This window comes from Pteronotus mesoamericanus, unplaced genomic scaffold (assembly GCF_021234165.1).
Source record: "Pteronotus mesoamericanus isolate MK-2021 breed Mesoamerican mustached bat unplaced genomic scaffold, CSHL_Meso_final scaffold_705, whole genome shotgun sequence".
NCBI lineage: Eukaryota > Metazoa > Chordata > Mammalia > Chiroptera > Mormoopidae > Pteronotus > Pteronotus mesoamericanus.
The window spans coordinates 17,923,522-17,948,697 of record NW_026555326.1 but is presented as its reverse complement, the minus strand read 5'-3'; the positions used below and the strand labels follow the sequence as shown (position 1 = coordinate 17,948,697).

The 25,176-nt window shown below is 39.3% G+C and overlaps 1 protein-coding gene across 3 annotated transcripts in view; it reads left to right on the top strand.

Moving 5' to 3' along the window:
* The window catches only part of PIP5K1A (phosphatidylinositol-4-phosphate 5-kinase type 1 alpha), a 39,382-nt gene continuing 14,206 nt past the window's right edge, over nt 1-25,176 (top strand). For 2 of the 3 annotated variants that reach the window (XM_054563140.1, XM_054563138.1), the window contains exons 1-6: nt 1-507; nt 14,710-14,748; nt 20,416-20,447; nt 21,918-21,998; nt 24,452-24,582; nt 25,000-25,117. In XM_054563140.1, coding sequence (XP_054419115.1) covers nt 429-507; nt 14,710-14,748; nt 20,416-20,447; nt 21,918-21,998; nt 24,452-24,582; nt 25,000-25,117 — 480 coding nt within the window. In that variant the 5' untranslated portion in view covers nt 1-428. The remainder of the gene's footprint in view (nt 508-14,709; nt 14,749-20,415; nt 20,448-21,917; nt 21,999-24,451; nt 24,583-24,999; nt 25,118-25,176) is intronic. The other variant, XM_054563139.1, reaches the window with a different exon arrangement.

The following is a 25,176-nucleotide window of genomic DNA, read 5'->3' as shown; positions in this document are numbered from 1 at the left end:
GGGAGTGGAGCTGTGGAGTTGGGCGATAAACAGGCTGTGACTAGGAGGAGGGGGAGGGGGCGGGGGCGTTCGCTCCGCCGGGACTTCTCACGCCCCCTCGTTCGTTTAGGTGTAGTTACGTCCGGACGAGGGGTCTTGGCAGCCGGGTTGAGCCTACGCCCTTGTAAAAGGGAAAAATAGCTTCCGCGGAAAGCGGTTAAGTTGTGGATAGGGTGCGAGACGTGGATTGTCCCCATGCCAGCCAAGTGGTGCGGCCCTGAGCTGGTCCAGGAGCCTGCCCGACGTGTCTGAGAGAGGCCCCGGAGGGGGCGGGAAGGTGACTGTTAGAACGTGGTTTCTGTGAAGAGACGTGGGGAAGATTCGACTCCGAGAAGAGGAAGAGCCCCATTGAAAGAGAGTGAGGCCGCTGAGGGGAGGGGGCTGCCAAGATGGCGTCTGCCTCTGGGACATCGGCGTCCGGGTTTTCATCCATGGATTCCGGGGTTCCTGCCGGCAGCTCGTGCTCAGGTAATCAGGGCGGGGCGTGGAGAGGGGGCTGGTGACGGCTCCGCGGTGGGTGCTAGAGCGAGACCTGGAAGGGCACCTGTAGCTGGGGATGTCCGAAGAGTTGCCGGTAAGGAGAACAGAGGGCTGGGCTTCTTAAGTAGCAGGGCTTTCTGAGCGGACAGAGGAGGCTGGGGAAGGGATGGATTTGATTGAGAAAAAGGAAGCTGTTAAGAAGGTTGGTTCTTTTGGAAGTGACCGAGTTGAGGACTTTATGCGGGGTCAGGAAGTGGGGGGGGGGGGTATCAAGGGAACGGTAAGGAAACCAAAGGGAGTAGAGGAAAGTAAAGCAAAGGAGACGTTATAGAGAGGAAATTACTTAGTATGAGAGGCAGATAGAATCCAAGTTGATGGTAAAGTTAATTGAAAATGTGGAAGAGAAGCCATGGAACTTACGCGTTACTGAAGAGAGATGGGACGCTTTTGATTGCTGGGGAGTTTAGGGAATTGTGAATTTTGTTGGGGGTGAGAGTTAATGGAAACGTCTTTTTCCTCAGAGACTCCTCCTAATGCGTAATTCTTTCTCCCTTCGTGCCCCCGTGCTTCTTCCCCCCGCCACGCGCGCGCTCGCAGAGACCCATTTTATCAAACGTCCTCCCTTGATGACTTCTGTGTCTAGACTGACCAGCTTTGGGAAGGAAGGGACAGTATTGAAGGGAGCCTGACGAATGTGGAAATTTGGGCTAAAATGCCCTAAAAATAGGTGGAGGTGGAATGGTGGAGTCTTGCTTGAGTTGCAGTAGAGGCAGAGAGGGGTGATGCTAGGAATTAGGCCTGAGGAGGATGGCGTGGAGGGGGTGGCAGCTCGGAGTGCTGTGGGGGAATATTGCATAATAGGAAATAGACTGGAAGAATGCTGGGGCCAATCAGGAAATTGGCACTTGGAGAATGGAGCCAGGGACTATTGAAGATTGAGGGAGGGCTGAGAAGCAACAGATTGTGTGTAGGAGAGAAAATGTGTGGTGTTGGGATGTGTGTGGGGGGAGAGTTTGAGTCAGAAGCTGTTCTAGAACTTCTATCAGAAATGTGTGGTGTTCCACAGTGACTGTTGCCTGGACACTGTGAACAGGAGGAGCTACCAGATGTTGGATGCTTAACTTGGGATGTTGACATTCCCCCGGGTCTAGGTTTGAATCTTTGCCATTTTGAATCGCCTAAATAGAGTTCCACCTTCCATATTCCAGCTCAGATGAGCGAGTACTGGTCACAAATATTTTCTTCATAAGTTGCAGTTTTATTTATGTACATCTATTTTTAGTTTCTTGAGGTGATTTTTGCTTTTCCTGTAATAGCATTAGAGAGCCGAAACAAGTCATGTTGCATGTAAGTGTGAAAAAGGGTAAAGTAAAAATGATAGGGTTTTTGCTTGTTTGTTTTAAAAATAGTAGGTCCTTAATTTAAACCTCTTTTCCCCCCTCCTCCAATGCAAGGAAGAAGAATGGTCATGTGTAGTCCTTAGACTTCTTGACTCTCAAGTCAGGTATTTTCTCTGTTAGAAATAGAGTTAAATTTTTTTTTTTTTAAATCAGGTTAATCTTGAAGGCCATGTGTTTATATCCCAAAATTTGACTCGGCACCCAGCTCATGGAAGTATTAGCCAGGTGGACAAATTTAGAACTGAAAGGAAGTATTTCTTTGTTACTTACTGATCTATCTTCCTCCCCTTCCAGTCTCTACTACTACTTGAAAGTCCTGTCTTTTTTAGATGTCACTATTTGATACCTTTGTATGTTTTTTATGTTTCTTACCAGATCCTAGGGCTAGCAGTTAGTAACTCAGTACATTTTTTTTCTTACTGTGTTTTCACCAAAAAGTCGCACATTAGGTTTCAGTGGACTTGATAGCACCTTGACTTTTAATATGTTAGTACAATATCTGAAATCAAGGTGTAAAAAGATCCAAAGTAAATAACTTCAGATTCCTTTTTTCAATAGTACTTTTGTTTCTTACACCCACCTTTTCTGCCTCTTTGGCAAATATTGAAACGGTTGGACTGAGAAATTAAAAATTCTGTTCACAACTATTCCTGAAAACATGGGATTATTCTATGCAAATACACAGTGTTGACTTTTTATATATCTGCATGTTCACTTTGCTTTGGGCCTAGTAAATTTAATTTAGTAGAATATTTCATTTCAAGGATATGTTTTTGAAGAGCATGGGATGTTTGATTCTGATGCAAAGGAGGCTATTAAGAATTTTTGCTGCTGTTGATTAGAGGAGACTGGTGCTCTGTCTGGATGGTACCTAGAGAAATAGAACATTGAGGGGAATAAGTGATGGTTTATGATTTCATAAATTGTTAAAAGCTAGGCGACTAGCTTTGTAGAAATTCAGAGTAGTGGTGTGTGTGTTTTAACCATCCTAAAACCTATTTTATTGTTCTTAGATGTTTTGCTGAACTCACTTAAATTTTGGTGAAACTCTGAAACTTAAAACTAAAAGCAAGATTCTCTGGCTTTGTTGAAAGTGGATACAAAATAAGAAATGTCATGATTTAGGGCAAATTGATTCATGTTTTAAATAAGCCACTCAACCTTTGGAGGCTCAGAATCTTTTGGCATTCAAATTAGGAATGACAGGTTAATTAGAACAGTTGTTCCTTGCAAGTATTAAACCCCTGTGTAGATTGTTTTACCATTAAACCAGAGTGGGTCTTTTATGCTGCTGACAAGTCCAATACCAAGGATAGAGCTGACCATAGTTAGCGATGTTTGACACCTTTTCACGTTGGAGTAATTAACCATGTTTGGATTTGAGGGGGAAGCAGTTATAAATGAATGTCAGCTTACCGTAGCCATCATCACATTCTTTTTAAGTATATTTTATGATTATGCTTTTACAGTTGTCCCAATTTTTTTCTCTTTTGCCTCCTTCCACCTAATACCCCTCCTTCCCTCCATCATTTCCCCCCCTTAGTTCATGTTCCATGGGTCATGAATATAAGTTCTTCGGCTTTTCCATTTCCTATACTATTCTTATCACCCCCCTGTCTATTTAGTACCTAGCAGTTATGCTTCTTAATCCTTGTTCCTTTCCCCCATTCTCCCCTCCCTTCCCCCCCCCATAACCTTCCATGTGACTTCCATTTGTATTATTTTGTTCCTGTTCTAGTTATTTTCTTTGTTTTTGTTTTTGTTTTTTTAGATTCAATTGTTGATAGCTGTGAATTTGTTGTCATAGTTCATAGTTTTGATATTGTTTTTCTTAAATGAGTCCCTTTAACATTTTATATAAACAAGGGCTTGGTGATGATGAACTCCTTTACCTTGTCTGGGAAGGACTTTATCTGCCCTTCCATTCTAAATGGTAGCTTTGCTGGATAGAGTAATCTTGGTTGTAGGTCCTTGCTTTTCATCACCTTGAATACTTCTTGGTTGTTAATAAAAAGTGATGCAATATGCCATCTACTCTCAGCTGTTTGGAGGTAAAGGAAATCTATTCCTTCTCTTCCTTTTCCCCCAGTCCTCATTATTAGGACAGTGGCAATACCACTTACAGAATAAAATCAGCCCTGATAAAGTGCTGTTGACAGCGTGACCATCTGTTACACTAGTGTAGAGAGAGCCTGTTTCTCTATTTGTAGTTTGACTAGTCCATCAGGGGCTTGAAATTCAGCCATTGAATCCCCTTTTTACTACAATGAAGGCAGTGAAATGTTTCTGTTTTAGAGACTTAATTTGAAGTTAGTGGAAGAGTTAGAAAGTAAAGTTAGAATGCTAAGGTGTACAGTGCTCCCCTGAAATAAGAGCTGTGTGATAAAATCACATGTGACTCCCCAAGAAAGAGAACTTGAAACCTTAGAAGATTTGAACCTATAATTCCTGTAGCTTCAGACCTGAACATTTTTGAAATTATCATCCTTTACATATATGATTTTTTCATAAGCACGATGATTTGGAGGTAAATTTACAATTTTTTCCCTAACTTTCTTTTTTTCTTAACTACTGAGGGAACCCTCAGAGGAAACAGGATTGATTCTGGTGGCTTTTGTTCTTCCTAGCAGGGCCATACTGGTAAATTATGCTGTAATCTGATAACTCCAAAAAGCAGGGATTTTGTTGAGGGTTTTTGTTTGTTTTCTTGGTATACAGTGTAAGCTGTTTATAGGCTGATCCCTTTCCTTTCAGTTCTTCTATAAGAGTGGAAAGTAACGCAGCTTAAAGCAGTTTACTGCAGTGAGTAAACTAAAACTAGGAAATGTAAAGATAGAATAGAATGTCAAGTAGTCAGTAAGTACCATTTGGTTGAGATTTCATAAGGAGGAAGAGATTTTTCTGTTTGCTTTCTTTTTAGGGTATTCCGACCATCCCCTCTATTCCCCCCCCCCCCCCCCCGTACATGCTACCAGAAAACTGACATCAAAATGTCATTAAAATAAATTTTTAAAAAATTGTTCTAGATTTTATTTATCTATTTTTAGAGAGAGGGAAAGGGAGGGAGAGAACCATCAATCGGTTGCCTCCCCAACTGGGGACCTGGCCTGCAACCCAGGCATGTGTCCTGGGTGAGAACTGAACTGACCACCCTTTGGTTTGCAGGCCAGCACTCAGTCCACTGAGCCACACCAGCCAGGGCCTTTTAGGGGTTTTCTTTAATATTTTTAAAAAAATCCTCACCCAAAGATACTGATTTGAGATCGAGAAAAAGGAAGAAAGAGGAGAAACAGGTATGAGAGAGAAGCATCCATTGGTTTCCTACTATACGTGTCCCAGCCGGGGATGGAACCAGCACTAGGTATGTGCCCTGACCAGAGTTGAAATGGAAACCTTTTGGTGTATGAGACGCCGCTCCAGCCAACTGAACCACCCGGCCAAGGGCAGAATGTCATTGTTTTTGATTAACCGTTTATTTCTGCCAGTGAGTGCATAAATATGTACAACAACAAATTTACAGCTGCTCAAGCTTTGAATAGCAGGGTAGTATGTTTTTGCTTGTTAATTTCTCTGTGCTGTGGTGGGTTGATATAAAACTCTTCTAATTAATAACTTTGGTTAAATATGTGCTAGCTACTAGCTATTACATATTTTAGCCTATTTTTCTTTGATAATACAGTGGAAGCTATAGTCTGTGAAGTGAATAACAGAGATAACACTAGGGATAAGGACAGACCTGGAGAGAAGGTGGACATTTTATCATCTAAATTGGATACTTTTTAGGATTTGGGGGTATTTTTACTTGATATAAAGCAATGAGACCAAAGTTGTCATTACCTTCTCTCTTCTTTTTACTGGATGTATTTCTTGATCAAGGATAAAAGTATACTGCAGGAAGTATACTTTTCTCTATTTTTCTCGGTTTTTGTCTATTCCAAATCCCAGCCCACCATTCAGTTTCAGAGAGTGAGCTAATGGTGTTTCCTAAAGGAAACTCCTTCCTAGCCCATTTCCCCTATTACACTTCACTTCTCCACCCTTTCCTTTCAAGAGCGTTGTTTAGTTTCTATATATGTGTTGATCCTGTTTTGTATCTCTTTTGAGCTTTTCTTTCTCTCCTTTTAAAAAATTCTTACTCGAGGTTATGTTTATTGGTGTTTGTTTGAGAAAGAGAAAGGGTGGGGGCGTGGGTGTGGGAGAGACAGACAGACATTGATGTTATCTAAAAACATCCAGCCCTGGCTAGTGTGCTACAGTGGATTGAGTGCCAGCCTGCTAACCTAAAGTTCACTGGTTCGATACCTGGTCAGGGCACATGCCTGGGTTGCAAGCCATGTCCCCCAGTGAGGGTATGCAAGAGGCAACCTTCTCTTGCACATTGATGTTACTCTCTGTCTCTTTCTCCCTTCCCTTCTCTCTAAAAAATAAATAAAATGTAAAAAAAAAAACCCAAAACAAAATAAAAAACATCCATTGGTTGCCTCTTGTTTGCTCCCCGAGTAGAGATTGAATCAACGTATGGGTCGAACTCACGACCTAGGTGTGTGCCCTGACCAGGAATCAAACTGCAACTTACTGGTGCAACTGACTCACCTGGCCAGGGCTCTTAGGAGCTTTATTGTTTCTTTTACTGTTTTCTGGTGAAGTGAACTTTTTTCTCAAGCCCCTCTGTCTTTAATTTAACTTATTTTTTAATTTTAGAGACAGGGAGGAAGAGAAGGAGAGAGAAACATAAATTTGTTGTTGTACTTATTTATGCCCTCATTAGTTGATTCTTGTACATACCCTCACCAGGGACCAAACTGGTAACCTTGGCATATTGGGACAGTGCTCTAACCAACTGAGCTACCGAGCCAGGGCCAACCTGTCCATCTTTTTAAATTTTGTCTCCAGACGTTTTTTCTTTCTCCTCCTGTGAAATTTTATTCTGTTTATTTGTAGTGGCTGTATACGGTATGTATTAATTGATACACATGTCTTGAAAGGTCTCCTTATTGTTGGAGTCTGAGGAAGACACTGGCAAAAAGAGAGAGGGGAAAGCAGGTTCCTAGTAGAGGGTTCAATATATCTTATTATTTGTCTTGTATACTTAACTGAGCAATATGGAATTAACCCAGAATAATCTGCACTAAAGGATCAGTGATGATGGGGAGTGGGCTAAGGGAAGTTGGGAAAGAGGTTTTTTTTAAAGATATACACGTAATTAGCTAGAGTATATTAGCTTTCTTGTGCATATCGTAGGTAAACAAACCTGGGAAGCTTCAAGTTTTCATTAAAAAGAATCTGCAAGAGGGATGGCTGAAAAGTAACTTGGCTGTGTCTCCGATTTCGTTGAATTGAGAGTGGGGGTTGGTAATTGCCTTGAAGTGCATTTTGGGGACAATTATAGCTCATTATGATATGATTCAAGTTTGACTTTCTCTGCTGAAACATGTACATTCCAAACCAGCAAGAGTTACTGCTTTTTCAAGATAGAACCAGGTTTGGAAATAGAATTAGGAGGTGGCAATTGTCACAAGCCTCAGCTACCTCTCTGTCATAGGTGGCTTATCCAAGACACTTGGGTCTTTTGAAGGACTTGGATATTTTCAGCCAAAGCTTTAGTGCCAAGAGATACATATTTGAGGACGGAGAACCATAAAATTTGCCTCATAGAAGTAGAAGCAAAATTTTAACACTAGGGAAAAATGTAGAGATAATATAATGTAACCTTATTTTCCAAAATAAGAAACTAAGGTTCAGAGAAATTGTGACTAGTTGCAGAGATGTTGCATAAAGGCAGATGTTATCAAGATGAGTATTAATACATTTGTGGCTCATTTCTTGTTACTTAGGTGGCTCTTAGCAGAGATGACTCCAAGACTAGTAGATCAAACTGCCTTTTAGGTTTTAGTTCCTAGGAGCATCCTTGCCTTTCTTACTATTTCCTAGAAGACTCTTAAGAAAAATTGACACCTTCGAGGGAACAAAATTTAGCTTTTCTCTGAGTTGTGGCTTGGTTTCTTAATTGGCTTGACTTAATCTTTATTGAGGGTATAGCAATGATACTTTTTCTTTTTTAATACTATTTCTTACTGTTGTGTGCTTAGGAATACTTCTCATGAGGCAGGCTGACATTTTAGATGAATTCAGAGTATTTTCTTTTGGAGGATTTATTGTGCCTCTCACCTGCTAGGGTGTACAGTACTTAAAATGGCTTTCAGTATTTCAAGTTAAGAGGACCAGAGAGATTGCTTCAGATAGTCCAGCAACGTGGACTTCCGGTTGGTAAACACAACTGGCCTCCTTGCATAACTGCATCAAAAGTACAGCTAAACTATAGGACAGCCATCATTCAGAACCATCAGAAATCGGGCTGAATGGGAGGCCTGCAACTACGGAATTAAAGAAGAAACTACAGCATGACTGGTAGGAGGGGCAGAGACACAGAATGGGCTGGCCCACATCCACATGTGGTAGATAAAAATCGAGAGGAATATTTCAAGAGTGAAAGGTCCCAGCCCTACACCAGGTCCCCTAGCCCAGGGTTCTAGTGCCAGGAATAGAAATCAGTTATCACTTCTGGCTGTAAAAATCAGTGGGGATTGAGGTGGAGGAAGACAGAAACTGCTGGACTCCCTGACAGATCTCCTTAAAGGGCCTGCACACACTCAGACTCACTCCCTCTGAGCTTCAGCCCCAGGGGCAGTGGATTGGAAGGCCTCAGAGACATACAGGGAGGAACTGATTTGTCCAGCACCAGGGCAAGAGCTGAGGGGCAGCCTTCTTCCAGACACAAGTACTGGCAGAGGCCACTCCCCCAGCAGAGCCAACAGAGCCATCAGAGCCTGCATGCTGGCTCCACGTCTGAGTCTCGAACCTGGCTCACAGGGTTTGCCCCACCCTGATGATTCCCTGAGGCCCTGCCCCTCCCAACATTCTGGCCCACCCTAGCTGTTTCCAGTGGTATTTCCATTTAAATGGCTTGTCGTGGCCCTGCCTCAGATTTTCCTAAATTATCTTAACCCTGAAGAGGTCCTGCTGATCTGAAAGATACAAGATCTTTTTTTAAATAGTTACATGCATCAGGTACATAGGTTCAGGGTCTTGACTAGGTTTAAGGTCATGACTAGCTGCGTGTTTGTATGTGACTGATGTTAAGCCATATCGTATAAGCCATCAGTTTGATTATAACGTGTTTCCTAAGGGTGTGTGATACTCGATAGTAAATTGTATCTAAGAGGTACCTGAACTCTGAAGTCAGTGTTGGTGTAGTTGTTTTGTCCCCGCCCCCCTACAAATTTTGAAGTCAGTGTTGTGTTCATTTACCATTGAAAATGGCTGGAAAATATATCTATTCGATAATCCAAGAGATGTTGAAGAACTTCAGTGAATGCTACTCAAGTCCAATGATGAGAATGATAGAGTTGAATGTGAAAATGAAACTGATTTAGAAGATGAATATTATGTGGAAGCTTGTACAGAAGATTGGGATACCAAGCAAGATATTTCTTTAAAAAAAACAAAACAAAACATTTATTTATTTTTAGACAGAGGGGAAGGGAGGGAGAAAGAGAGGGAGAGAAGCATCAGTGTGTGGTTACCTCTCACATGTCCCCCACCAGGGACCTGGTCCACAACCCAGCATGTGCCCTGAGTGGGAATTGTATCAGCGACCCTTTGGTTTGCAGGCCATTACTTAATTCACTGAGCCACACCATCCAGGGCCCAAGCAAGGTATTTTTAGTGAAGAAGGTAAAGTTGAATTAGATGTGAATGAAGGGTATTGTTTTCAAAGGCTAAAGAATAAAAATAGAGGAAAAATCCAATAAGAAGACAAATTAGGAAACAGCTGCAGAATATTTTGTGTCACCTTGCATTAGTTCGGCCAAACACAGAAATGCCAAGACAGAACTCAACTACTTTATCACAAATGACATTTTAGATCTAATCTTACTGTATTCAAATAGGTAACATTGATTCTATCTTAGCTAGTTTTCATAAGAAAGAGATGCTAAAAGAATATATATTTTATATTTCATCGTTTAGTAATTTGTAGACTAACCAAAACATTTAAAAAATCATGTATTTTATTATATAAATATAATGCAAATTTATAGTGTTAAATTTTTTTTTTTTTTTTTTTTTTTTTTTTGTATTTCAGCACATACTAGTAATGAATGTATCTCTTGGATACACACAACCTGTGATACAGTTTTTTTGACCACGACCACCCCAGGGTTAAACAAGTAGCATCTGGCTTCAGTTAGCCCCATATCTCTCTATAACTTGCCCCAGGCCTGGCACTAACAGCAGCCAGTCTTGGCTCACAGTTTGGCCTTTCCTGGGAATCTCTAAGCCCAGCACAAGTAGCAGCCATCTGCATATCACCTTATAGCTTATGCTGTGTGACCCTGGACAGAACACAGGCAGTGACTGACCTTGGATGTGCCAACAGCAATCAAGGCTCAAATACAACAGGAGGGTGCACACAGCCTACCCAGTGGGCATACTTCGAGAACTCAGCATGGGTCATAGGAGAGGTTGTGCCACTGGACCCTGCAGTTTATCTACTATTAGACCACTCTACCAAGCCTGGGAGATACAGCAGTTCTACCTAATACGTAGAAACAAACACGGGGAGACTGCCAAAACGAGGAGGCAAAGAAACATGGTCCAAATGAAAGAACAGCAAAACTCCAGAAAAAGAACTAAACAAAATGGAGATAGGCAATCTATCAGATGCAGAGTTCAAAATACAGGTTATAAGGATGCTCAGTGAACTTAGAACTTTGACAGCATAAAAAAGGACATGGAATCCATAAAAAATAACCAATCAGAAATGAAGGATATACTAGTTAAAGGAAAGAACAATTTACAGGAAATCAACAGTAGAGTGGATGAAGCTCAGAATCAAATCAGTGATTTGGAATATAAGGAAGCAAAAAACATAGCCAGAACAGTAAGAAAAAGAATCCCCAAAATTGAGGATAGCGTAAGGAACCTCTGGGAAAACTTCAGGCATACCAACATTCACATCATGGAGGGTGTGGAAGAGAGAAAGGGCAAGAAATTGGAAACCTATTTGAAAAAATAATGACAGAAAATGACCTAACTTGGTGAAGGAAATAGACCACCCCAAGGCACATCATGATTAAAATGCCAAAGGTTAAAGATAGAGAATCTTAAAAGCAGCAAGAGGAAAGCAGTTAGTTGCCTACAAGGGAACCCCCCTAAAACTGTCAGCTGATTTCTCAAAAGAAGCTTTGTAGGCTAGAAGGGACAGGCAAGAAACATTCAAAGTGTTAAAAAGCAAGGACCTACAACCAAGATTATGCTTTCCAGCAAAACTGTCATTTAGAATCTTAAGGACAAAGAGTTCCCCAGACAAGAAGAAGCTAAAGGATTACATCACCACCAAACCAGCATATGAAATGTTAAAGGGTCTTTTTTAAGATGATCAAAAATATGAACAATGAAATGGCAGCAAATACATATCTATCAACAATTGAATCTAAAAAACAAAATAAACAAGTGGAACAGAAACAGAAATAGAGAACATTTTCATGATTACCAGATGGGAGGGGGAATGGGCAAAAAAGGTGAGAGGATTAAGAAGTACAAATTGGTAGTTACAGAATAGTCATGGGGATGTGAAGTACAACATAGGAATTTTAGTAGCCAAAGAACACATGCATGACCCATGGATATGGACAGTGATGTGGGGATTGCCTGAGGGAGTGGAGGGGGGCAAAGAGGGAAAAACTGGGACAATTCTAACAGCTTAATCAATGAAATATAATTTTAAAAAAAAAGATAGTCCAGCAGACAACTTGGCTGATTGTGGTTTGTTTTGTTTTGTGTGGGTTTTTGCTTTTGCCTTTAAAAAAAAAAAAAATCTTTTAAAGCCTCTGGTCTCAGTCTTATTAACAAAGACATCCCCTAAGAGTTAGCATTTTCCTTTTGAAAAGCCTGCTTCTCTCTTTGTGCTCTATGTAGAAATTATTGATACCTTTATGTAGTAGTAATGGTAGGTCATTGAGTTGGATGGGTCACTGGGATTGCTTCTGCATGACCTGTTCAAGCACAATTCCAGTTGTCTGAGGAATGCACATCCGGCCAACCTCTAGTGTCTCCAAATTATAGACACTGAAGTTAGTCACACACTACCTCTTAAATTGTGATCTGGTAGATGATGTCATCTCATGTCTGACGGAAATACTTCTGCTCTGAAAGTGGAGGGAGAGGCTCTGGTATTAAGGCCAACTCTGTTTTGTTCCCCACACTGGCGGGAAAACTCTTTTTTGGAGCTATTTACTGTAAGAAAATACTTTGTTTCATTGATCTCTTTTAAGACCAACTCATTTCCCCCTCTGAAGTTTGCCTTTTCACACTTTTTAGAATCATACTGATGGTTTTTCTCTTACTCTACATTTTCTTCTTTCTCTCAGTAAATCTTAGTCTCCAGTGATTTAATAGTAGCAAGCAAATTGATGGAGAGTCACAGTGGTGTTTTGACTAGTGACTAGAAACCAGGTACTCTGGCACATTTTTTCACCATAAGCACAATTTAGGACTAGGCCAAGGACCAAAATTAGGTGCTTCATAAAGTCTAGTCCAGGGTTACTCAGAAAAATTTTCTTACATGATATGATGATTCAGCTTTGTATTTTAGCAAGAATTGATTGAATTGTTTCCACTTCGGCACTCTACTGGTTCAGTTGTTTTGAAATTACTTTAGTAACATGAGAGATTTCCCAGCTGTTTTCATAATTTAGAGGTTAGATCTTGTATATTTTTCCAGTCTTGTCATCTAGGAGATAGGCTAAAGTTAGGTATCCCTGTGTTGTAGGAGAATGTTAATATTCTGAAGGATATAAAAAATAAACCTTCTCTGAGATAACTATCTCTTATATATGCTGATACAAGTTTGTCGCAGGTTGAATAGGCATCTCAAAGAATTGGGTTGACCAAAAAGTTTGTGTGTTTTTTTCCTGTAAAATAAAAAACACATTTTTCATTTTCACCAATAACTTTATTGATTTGTGTATTTTGGCTATGTCAGCTATCTCCCGTGTGGTATAGTGTTGATTTTTCTCAATGTCTTGATTTGATCTTTATCAGCTCCAACTGGTCTACCCAACTGTGGAGCATCACCCAGCAAGAAATTTCCAGCATGAAATTTCACAAACCATTTCTGACATGTTTGATCAGTCACAGCACCTTCTCCATACACTGCACAAATCTTTTTTTGGATTTCAGTTGCGTTTTTACCTTTCTTGAAATAATAAAGCATAATACGCCAAAAATGTTGTTTATTTTCTTGCATCTTTAATAGTAAAATGGCTACACAAAAATTCACCAGTTAGATTCATAAGATTTTCTTTTAATGCATGCTGATGTGACAGCTGTCATAATACAACCTAATAATTGTTTTGAATGAAGTTACAGACAGCTAAGCACTACTAGAGCCGTCTTCAAAAAAAAATAAACTTTCTGGGAGTCATGCTTATTTGTAGCTTGGGATTGTTACCATTTGAGGCATTTTCTTTTTATATTTTCCTTCCAGTGTGTCTCTGCAGCAGCATAATATAATAAACTTAAGTTAAAGTGCAGGGTGTGCAGTGATGTGGAACTGTTGAGTGGTGGTTTGACAGGAAAAATGGGATATAAAGTAATTGTTTAATTATCTATGTAATTATTTGTTATAGAAAATTTATATAGATAAAGAAAAATAGAAATATAAAGTTACAAAATTAACCTAACCCCACTATCCAAGATAGTCATATTTTAACATTTTGGTATATGATCTTTTGGAACTTTTCTATGTGAATTTATAAATAAGTATTTTTCAAAAATATGGTACTATATAATTTTTTACCTTTTTCCAACAACTTACTGTGGCATTGTAGCCATAAATAAATATACCTAAAAGGAATGGTTACCTAAATATACTTAAAAATAATGGGTATATGTTATTCCCGGTGTCCAACCTACGGCTTGCAGGCCACTTGGGGCCCAGGATAGCTATGAATGCAGCCCAACATGAAATCGTAAATTTACTTAAAACATTATGAGATTTTTTGGTGACTACATGTTCCAGTGTATTTAATGTGTGGCCCAAGACAACAATCCTTCTTCCAGTGTGGCCCAGAGACGCCAAAAGGGAACATCTCTGAATTCCATTTTATGATTACACCGCAATTTAGGTCACGAATTCCTTATTGTTCATTTAGATTCTTTTCCAAATATGGCATCTATCCAGTTATCGTTATTATATACAGTGTTGCATTAGATATTTTTGCACACACATCTTTGTCCACTTGACTGTTTCCTTAGGATAAATTCCCACTTTCAGGTCAATTTGAACATTTTTTTTTTAAGGCTTTTTACTACATATTGCCAAATTGCCCTCTAAGAGTGGAAGGAAGAACCTCAAGTAAAATGTACACATATTCTTTCTTAAAAGATTAGAAGCCTGCATGCAAAGGAGTTTTTATACTAAAATTTTTTTGCCAATTTGAAGTCACTCCAGAGAGAAATGATTTGGGTTGCAAGTTTTGTAACCACTTCTGGAATTTTTCTCCCAGAACTTCTCCTCCTCTTGTTTGTTTTGTTTTGTTTTTGTTTTTGACATTTACCTTACTGCAAAAAGTCACCTCACATTTTGCAGTATGGTGTTGGGGATCAAGCCAGATCATGTTCATGATTTTAAACTTTGGAGTCTTTTTTAAAAAATGATATGCTTATTCTGCTGTAAGTAAATAACAATCCAGAATTAAGTGATAACTTTCTGTTTTTCCTCATTTAGGTTTCAACTTTCTGTGCTGTGGGGTCAAGAGTAAGAGAGGTAGATCTGATGTGAATCTGTTTCTGAAGAAGCATGAGCTTGCAGTAACTAGCAGCCAACTCCTCCTCCTCGTAACAGTTGCAGAGTTTTTGTAGTAGTAGTGCATGGTCTTCTTCTGAGAAGGCTGTAAATGTCTTACAAACATAATTTACTCAAGCTCCCATTCTCCTTTGCCCTCTCCAAAAAAGGTGCTGTCTTAACATAGAAGTATCTCTCTTACAGTTTCATGGTATAATATGAATCACTCAATTCCCTAATCTTGTTTCCTTCAAAATCCTCCCGTAACTTCATTTTCTTTTGTTTGAGTAAATGAGTCTCAGTTCTTTATCTTTTCCCTCTCTCCTTCACCTCTTATTTCCCCTGACTCTTCCCTTCATGTTGATAGGGTTTCATAATTCACAATGCTAATAATTGTTTATATTTATACAGTATATATTATATATTAAATGTTATACATGACATTTAATTCTCCTAACAGTCCTGTGAGATGCATGTTATTATTTCTCCACTTTATAAAGTAACCAAGGCCTAGAGAGTTTTAATAAACTTGTCCAAGGTTACCCAGTGACTAAATGGTGAAATGGTGGATCTCATTTCAAACCTAACCGTCCTTAGGTGTTCTGATTTCAGAGTCCACATTCCTACCTGCTATGTCGTTATTGCCCCCTCACTAATCTGAAAGTCTTTGTGTGAACTAACTTGACTTTAAACCAAATTAAGTATTTGTTGTTGAATGGGTACTGACTGAACCAGCAGTCCTCAGTGAAGGAAAGAATAATACAGAAGGGAACTTCCTGTTCTGACTTTTGCTGTCCTTTAAAAAGCAACAAAATTCTGACCTCCTATTGCCATAATATGTGGAGTGGCTGATCATCCTTTCAGAAAATGTTTTAGAAGTTAATGTGGGTTTATGCCAAGAATTGGTACTGATTCTGAAGTAAATTCCACGATCCCTGAAACTAAACAAACTAAAGAGTTTGCCTACTAGATGCCCTCTTTTTGTCATTGCAAATTCAGTAATCTTAAGCTTTTGCTTTTAATCAGAGCAAGTCATAGTCCTTCATACACCAGAAGGAAAACTAATCTGAGATGCAAGGAGCTCTTTTTCCCCACCTCTGTTAAAGTTGCTGAGGTCCTACCACAAAGACAGAATGGTACTTTCTACTACTAGTGAGGAGTATAATATCTATAAAACTGTGAAACTGCTCTTTCAAGTATCAGAACCTAAAAGACAGTTTCTGCTCCTCTAGAATACTAGCATTGTATGATACAGAACAAGGATAATCTTACTAAAAAAAATGAGATCTACAATTTTTTCCAGTGACATTAGTGACTTTTTCTTTTCAGAGGAACAGTGTTATGATAACCAACTTGAGAGGAATTGAAGGAGGAGGACTCTATTCTTAATCCTCTATCAGTAAATACGAAAAATAGATTTCTTTGTCCCAAGGGAAGCGGGCATATCTCAAGGGAAGAAAATAAGTGTTCATATTGTCCATTAGCAATTCTGAGATTTATTTAATTTGTTAGAGCATTCTAGTTCCCTTGGTACTTCCTTGTCCCTCCGGACACTAGTTCACGAGGAAATGAAAACAAAAGGTGATTTAGAAGAAAGTAAGTTGAATTGGGTGTTAGGAATGTGGATTCTGATTCTGGCTTTGCTCTCTGATTTTGAGCACATCCTTAGGCTCTGTGTGTTTTTATTTATTAAAAAACAGGATTAGACTAAAAATCATAAAGGTGCTTTCTGAATTTCTTGATAATTTCTGATTTTTTCATAATACACATAGTTACTGAAATCGGGCCAGTAGTTTCACTTGTGGCTGAAAGGGTTAAATTTTCATCTCATTCTATTTAAAAATCAACTTTCATTAACAACTAGATTTCAGCCAGACTGAGTATGTCCAAGCCAGAATAGAAAAAAATTCTCAAAGTGAGTACGCCTTTGTATCTGTAGATCTTTTACATTTCCTTCTTTCTGCAGAGGAGCTAGGGTTCCAAGTTACTGTGGTTGGCTCTATAGCATCTGTTGACCCATTCAAAAATAAGTTACTTGAACCGTAATTTTTTTGTGATGCAGCCTATTTGTCGTGGCTTTATTTTTTGCTTCCAGCAGAGCAACACTAGCTAGTTGTTTACAATGCTTCTTGGTCCAGGGCCTGTTCAAAAGTAGGAGTCCCATAGTAATGAAGGAAATATACTATTAACATGAGTTGGGAAATTTGTATAATACAAAAAAAACCAACCAATTTTTCTATTACAACTTCATCCTGGATGCCTTACTTTTACTAGAGAAAACCTTTCAGAAAGAAGCCAGCTCAGATAAAGAAGCTTAATTATCTAGACTTCCTTTCTTTTATTCTGTGGTATTTTTTCCTTAAATTTTAATTATTTTTTTTCAGACATACACAAAATATAGAAAGTAGTGTAATGCACCTCCATTACCATCTGCTAGCTTCAACAGCAACATTTTGCCAATCTTGTTGCATCTATTATTTTCCATTCCCCCACCTTCACCGCCTGGAATATTTTAAAGCAAACCTAGTCTTCATGTGATTTCAGCCATAAATACTTCAGAATATATATCTATAGATGAGGACTCTATTTAGGGTGGAGAGGGAGTTTTAACATTGCCACAGTAGAATCACCACATCTACAAAATTAACAAATGTTACTTAATTTCTCCTCTCAAGGCCTCTGTCTCAGAAATCTTTTTAGCTTATTTTCTAATCAGCATCCAAACAAGTTTCACACATTTTACAGTATTTGGTGGATGCGTCTTTTAAGTCATTAATTAAAACAATTCCCACACCCTGTAGTATTGTTTGAGGGCCAAACAAGATTATGTTTCTAAGCTTTTCAGGTGCTGTGAAAATATACATGGTTTGGTCAGTGGAGAGAAATAGACTTTCTAAAAAAGTATCAGTATTTCAGTTTAGTCTTAATAGTCAGGATTAATGTGAAGTAGGAAAATGTGGAGATGCCCAAGTGATGAAGAAAAAAGGAGAAATATTGTGAGCTCCTCCTGGTCAAGAACATACAACTCTTTCAAGAGTACCTAGCATAATTCCTGGCATATAACAGACAATAAGTAGTTGGTGAATAAATGAATGGAGGAGAGCAGAAGTAATTATGCATTGAACTGGTGCTGAGATGTGTTAAAATTGAGCCAATGAGAAGAAGCTGGTTAGGACCTTCTCTGTAGCATTTATAGTCAGCCTGTCCGCCTCTAACCCACTGTTGGGTAATGCGCTCTCCTTTCTTGTGGCACATGCCACATTTCCTAGTGTGATCTGATGATAATACAGGCGTAATGATAATAATCCTTCAGAGTTTTGGCTTAGAAGAAAAGAGGCAGCTTCCCAAATTCCTCGGGAAAAAGGGTTTTTTCCTGAAAAAAGTAAATGTTAATGTTGGAACTCTACTCTCCATTCAGTTTCCTACCCAAAAAAAGAATGACATACGTGGATCATAGATACGGATTATAAAATGGTAGTATATATTTTAAAGATTTTATTTATTTTTAGAGAGAGGGGAAGGGAATAAGAAAGGGAGAGAAACATCCCTCACCTGAGGACATGCTCATTGATTTTAGAGATGGGGGAGAGAACCATAATTGAGAAGAGAAACATCAATCTGTTGTTCCCTCTCTTATGTTCCCCTATTGGGGTCAGACCCGCAACCTAGGCATGTCCCCTGATGGGGGATCGAATCCAAGACTTTTCAGTTTACAGGACTATGCTCCAACCAACTGAGCTACACTGGCCAGGACACTAATCAGAATTTTATGAAGGTCTAGGTAGTAGAATATTATACCTGGCTGTGGGCTCAACTTTGCTCTTGTATTAAAAGTCATTTATGACAACATTTGTATAGCACTTTACAGTCCATAAAGTACTTTGAATGTAGTTTATCTCATCTTTATATAACCTAATACAGGTTTCTTTTCTCTTAAATAGAACAATTTGCCTGATACACAGTAACAGGGATTTGAACCCAGGTCTTCTGATTTTTAAATAGCTCAGCATGTTGACTTGTTTTTGGCTGAAGGGTTGTAAGATATAAAAGGATTGACCTTTTTTTGTTGTTGTTGGTAGATACCTTAAATTTTGCAGTAAGTCAATAGCAGTTTTAATTATAAATCTGAGTTGTTCGGCTTTAACTTAGGGTTGCAGTTCTCATTTGCCTAGTCTTCCACCCAGCTGAAGTCAACTTTATGGAAGGTGAAGCATCCTACAAAAAATGTAGATTATTGGGCTTTGCTGTTTTTCCACTTTTTTGGTTTATTTTTATGCAGCATGTCTACCTAAAAGCTAAGTGATGTTTCACTTGCCTCTTTATTAGGAGGAGAAATGAAAACCATCTTGTTCCCCATTTTTTGCCACCCTGACTCACCATGAGGAAGGAAGTTTTGCTGCTCTGCTTATAGGTACCAGAGATACTTGGTCTGTGGCTTTTGTTCTGCCAAGGGCTATTCCAGCATCTCCAAGCCCAGCTAGCTATATTTTGAAATTCTCAGGGCGCTTGACCATTTGTCTTTAACAGTTATAATTAAGGCTTTACCTGATTGCCCTTAATCCCATGTGTCTTTGTTGCTGCCTCACCATTAACCCTTGTAAGTGGACTTGGGTTTTCCTACTTAGGTATTAACTTACGTTGTTGAATATTCATCCCATTTGTACTGCTTTTTAATTTTATTTAATATGGCTAATTTCTATTTCCAATTCTTTAGAGCTAGATTGAAGTGATATATCAGTAGTCTTTGAAGATAAAGGCCAGCATTCTCCAATATGGAAAGGGAAGGAAGGTCTCTCTTCCTGAGTGATCATGTGTCTCTGATGTGATCATGGATGAAGGTTATAGGGATGGTAAACCCTTAAGAAATGACCTTTCAGAGTAGATTTTTCTATAGATGAAGTCTTTTAGTCACTTTCTAAACATCCTTATTCTCAAAATCTTTCTTAAATTTAAATGGATGAAAATCATAAATAATGAGATTTAACTGCACACTTATCTATCTGCCCTGATTAAATATTTAGTAAGTAAAACTTACTTTACTAAGTAAGTAAATGCCAACAAATTCCTGTTGAGTTTACAGCAGAAATCAAGATGAAGCTGTAGGAATGCAGAATCAGTTTCTGCTTGCACTGAATGCTTTTTCCTTATTTTGACATTGCATTTTCCTCATCCTAAGCCTTTTTCTTCATCTCCATGGATCAGCTGTTTACCTTTTTTCCTAGTAAAATTAACGGAGGAGCGAAACACCATAGATGTTATCTGAAATTTCTTACCCTTTTAGTTCTACAAGAAAAATTATTAACCAAGCCCCAGATTTTCCAGTTAGTCTTGGGTGTCTCTTATGCCCTTTCTCTTTCAGTCATGGTATCAGAGACCAGACCCTCTGGCTCTGATGGGTAAGTGTATCAAGACAAACCTATTTCCCAGAGAATATAGGAATACTGAATTAAGAAAAGGGACTAGAACAGGAAGGGAATGTGCTTAAGGATAGACATTTAAAATCTCTATCCAAAAGGTATCACAGGGCAAGAGGCAGAAGCTCATTGTCAGGTTTAGTTTGACTCAACCCTTGATTGTTTTAGTGTGCAGGATAAAGATGTTTGAGTGTGTGTACACACTTAGGATTGTGTTTTGTTTATTTTTTAACAGGCTGTGGAACCAGGAGATCCATGGCACCTGAGGTAAGATTCTTACTGATACAGTGGTTCTAAAACTTTAATTCTGGAATAGAAGGACACCTGTTTATGACTTCTTTATTGCCCCCCCCTCCCCACTTGAGCCTTGGGAACTAGACAGGGTTCTTATATGTGTTCAGTAAGCTAGAAATTCTGCAACTCTCCTATTGTTGCAGTTTTATTATGGGTATTTATTACATTTTTAATGTACCAAGTGCAATGTACCGAAGAGTAAATAATGTACCTAGGTGACCTGTATAGGTATTATTTAATCTTACAAACAGATGAAGAAAGGATGAGAGTTTCTATAGCTTGCCCAAGGTCACATAGTTAATAACTGGCATTGATAAGCGTGAGATTCAAACCCAGACAATCCAACACTAAAGCCCACTCACTTGTTTTGCTGTTACTGCCTTTGGTTGCACAGTTTCAGTGAATTTGAATAATTTCTTTTAACCTTACAGAAGGAAATGTCCTAGATTTTTCTTTTCTGTGCAGAATATGTTCCATTTGCTCAATTTTCTTCCCATGGAGTATTTACCAGCCCTCTTCTTCTTGCTTCTCTCCTGGGTTTTGTGATGGGGCCTCAGAATATGGACCCTTTTGTCCTGGGATATTAGGCCTTTCTCATTTTTTAAAAAATACCTTCCAAGAACTGTGACGTTACATGCAGAGGGTTTTCTGGCACTAACGGTCTTAGCAATATCAGGTCCTAGGATTGGGGCATCCTATTTTCACTAGTCTTTTTGCCTTCTGGCTCATTAACTTAATGAGTATTGACGTCATGAAGAATGCCCTTCCTGCCTGCTGTGCTGGCATTTTGGCTGTGAGGAATAACCTTCTAGGCGCTGCTCTACTGGTTTTACTTCCTTATTTCAGGGCCTGATATGTGGGTGGAAAACAAAGCCACATCATGTTCTTGGGAATCTCTTTGAGGCACTGAGGCCCCAACCCTGTATCACAGGAGTCATCTTATTACCTCAGCCTTTTAATTGCTGGGTTCACAGTACTTGAGTTTTTCAGTGGTGGGATCATTTCTTCAGGTGAACTCAGTTTGAGCAGTTAGTATTCAGGTTGAGTTGAAAGTTAGAGGGGTAGTAATTTCTGAAAGGAAGCTGGTGAAAAAAGAAGGGATTGGTGGAACTCTGTTTGTAACCTGTCTTGCTTTTGTGTACCTGTACCTACTTCTATTTTTCTTTAATTATACTCAAAATTTACTATGTCATCATTCTAAGGACCAAAGATGAAATAGGCATCCCTTGGAGTTCTGTTCTGTGTTCTTTCAGCCAGTTCATTCACTGGGAAGCAACACTATAGCTGTGTGCTTGCATGGGGTGGCTCTTCTGAAGATTTTATAAATGTTCATTACCTAAAAAGGGTGTGTTGAGTCTTTTGATTTGTTTTGATGTACTATCATAGTAGCTTTTGGCATATTATGTGGGAATTATATATTAATCGTAACTCTTCTTTTTCTAGGTGCTTTATGCCTCTGGCATGCCCATCAAGAAAATAGGCCACAGAAGTGTTGATTCCTCAGGGGAGACAACATATAAAAAGGTGTGTTTGGGTAGAACCCTTTCATCTTACTCAAGGAAGGGGTAGTTCTGTTCCCTTGATATTACTCTCCGAGTTCTATCCCATTTCGTGGTATCTTAAGCTTTTGCACAATGGCTGTCATACAACTTGGACTTTATTTCTCTTTTTAAAAAGATTTTATTTACTTTTAGAGAGAAGGAGGAAGAGAAACATAAGTGTGCAAGAGGCACACGGATCGGTTGTCTCTTGCTCACCCCTGACTGGGGACCTGGCCCACAACCTAGGCATGTGCTCTTACTGGGAATTGAACTGGTGACCTCTTGGTTTGCAGGCTGATGTTCAGTCCACTGAGCCACACCAGTCAGGGCACAACTTGGACTTCAGAGTTTACTTCACAAAGAGTGAATTGAGTTATATCTCCCATCTGTATATGTGTGATTAAATGAGAATGTTATTAACGGATAAACTTGGTGTTGGATGCTGTTTCACTGAGCTGAAGAAATTGGGTTTCTATGTTATGTATAAACATGTAACAAGTCCTCAAGGCCATTCTTCCCTTGCTATAGGGAACCACGTTTCTTGAAGTCTTTCTGTCTCTTCTCTGGTGCTGGATGTACATAAAATCAAGGCCATGTTTCACCCAGCCCAGTGATACAGAGTAGACAGCAGGTTGAGTGTTTTTCTTTTTTTCTTTGTGGGTTTGTTACTTTTTTTTTTATTATTTAAAGACTGTAGTTTCAGCTGGTGAATAGGGCCTAGAACATCTGCTTTTTGAGCTTTCTAATGGATTGGGAAAATAGTAATAGCCAAGAATAGAAATGCTTCCCAAGGTACAGGTGCTCCCATTTAGCACCTGTAGCTTGTCTAATGTAGAGCATGCAGATTTCTTACTAGAGTCATGTTGCTGGCCCATGTAAATTCTTCTTGTGTCTGTTCTTTGCCTTTATTGCATTGTCCCACGTAATGCATTCTCATTCTCAGGCAGGGCCTGACTCTCCCTAGGAATGGGCTCTACGGCTCATGTCAGTTCAACAGACATATATTGAGCTCTTTCTGTGTGCTGAACATTGAGATAAAAAGATGAGTTCCTGGTCTAATTGGAGAGGCAAACACTTAAAAACACTAGTTATAATTTTAATTGTGAGGACTAAGTAGAAATATAAGTAGAATCTGGCGAGAGTTAGGGATAAGGAAAATGATACAGAACAAAACTGTCTAATAGAACTTTATACAGTGATTGAAATCTTTTATATATATTATCCAAAATGTAGCCATTAGTCATACTTGAATATGTGGCTGGTATGACCGAAGACGTAAAATTTTTAAAATTACTTATTTATTTTTTGCTTTTAGAGAGAGAGGAAGGGAGGGAGAAAAGCAGAGAAACTTTAATCAGTCGCCTCACATGTGCCTGGATCGGGAACCGAATGCTTAACCCAGGCATGTGCCCTGACCAAAATATGAACCAGTGACCTTTCAGTTTACAGGTTGATGCTTCAGCCAGCTGAACTATGCCAGCTGGGATGAAGAAGTAAAATTTTAATTTAACTTTAGTTAACTTCAAGTTAAATAGCCATATGTGTCCTGGTGCTGCTGTATTGTGCAGCTCATAGCTAGGCAATATGATATTTTTTCATGAGATTAGAATTCTAGATTTTAAGAGTTGAGCTCTTACATTTATGTTTTAACCATAAAACATAATTTCTGAGAGAAGTATTTAGATTTAGAATTATCTGAGTCTTTTCATGCTTCTTCCGTTAGGGCCCCCCCCCCCCTTTTTTTTTTTTGCTTGCCACTCTTTTCCTTAGAACACCAGTCATGCCCTCCCTTAGAGGACTGAAGCTTCTATAGGAGGGTAGATAATCAGATTATCAGTTAATTTGAATTACATTCTATATCAGATGATTAAAATGTTTGGAGGGCCCCAGAAACTCAGGGGGAAGGAACTTTTGTGTAAGTACCAGTTGAGCCACTGGAACTCCTAGGGAAGGAACTTCTGCAGTGAGTTGTAAGATTGTTCTCTGAATACAGTGTATCTTCTAAATATAGATAAGGATAGGAAGGAACACTGTGAGGAGCTGAGGCTGGCTAGAACAGTCCCACCTTTGCTACTCTGTATCTTCAGGCCAAACTGCAATGTAAAGTCTGGGGATGGGGAAACTGGATTAGTCTGAACTACTAGAAGGGCAGTTGTTTTCAAGTGCTCCTTCTTGGTCGTCCCTCCTGAGTTGTTTATTGCTGTGATCAGATTTATTTACTGTTATTTTTAATTGACTCTAGAGAGAGAGAGAAACATCAATTTGTTGTTCCACTTACTTATGCATTCATTGGTTGATTCTTGTATGTGCCCTGACTGGATATTGAACCTGCAACCTTGGTGTATCAGGATGATGTTCTTACCACGTGAGCTACCAGGCCAGGGCGTGATGAGGTTTAATACGAGAAACTTCCCTCTGTTTCCTTTCTGTTTTCAGACAACCTCATCAGCCTTGAAAGGTGCCATCCAGTTAGGTATTACTCACACTGTGGGAAGCCTGAGTACCAAACCAGAACGGGATGTCCTCATGCAAGACTTTTATGTGGTGGAAAGTATCTTCTTCCCCAGGTACGAGGTTAATGTCCTGGAAAGTAGTTTTTTCATGTCAAATGCAGTGCAATTTTAGGGGTTTGGGTCTAATTTATGCATATGTCCAGTTCTTAACCTGATCTTAACCAGGGTGCTGTGGGACTCTAGAATGTGGAGAGCAGCTGCTGTTCTTTGGCTGATTCCCTGAGCCTCTGGCTTGTAGAGTGAGCCGTAGAAAACAAGGCCATGCATTTGGGTAGGAGGCAGTGTTACTCCCATGTGCTCATGTATTAATCCCCATGTTGTGCTTTTTGTCCCACAAAGTAACTGACTCATCTCATCCCTCTGGTTCTCTTAGGAGTGATGTTTTGATCTGTCTCTGGGTGATTTCCAGGGTGGACTCCCTGGATGACAAGGACTGGTAACTTACATGGCTTCTTCTATTTAATCCCACAGTGAAGGAAGCAACCTGACCCCTGCTCATCACTACAATGACTTTCGGTTCAAGACCTATGCACCTGTTGCCTTCCGCTACTTTCGGGAATTATTTGGTATCCGGCCTGATGATTATTTGGTAAGCTTCTGTTTCTCATGACCCTGTGACTTCAGTATCAGAGGAATACTCCTAAACGA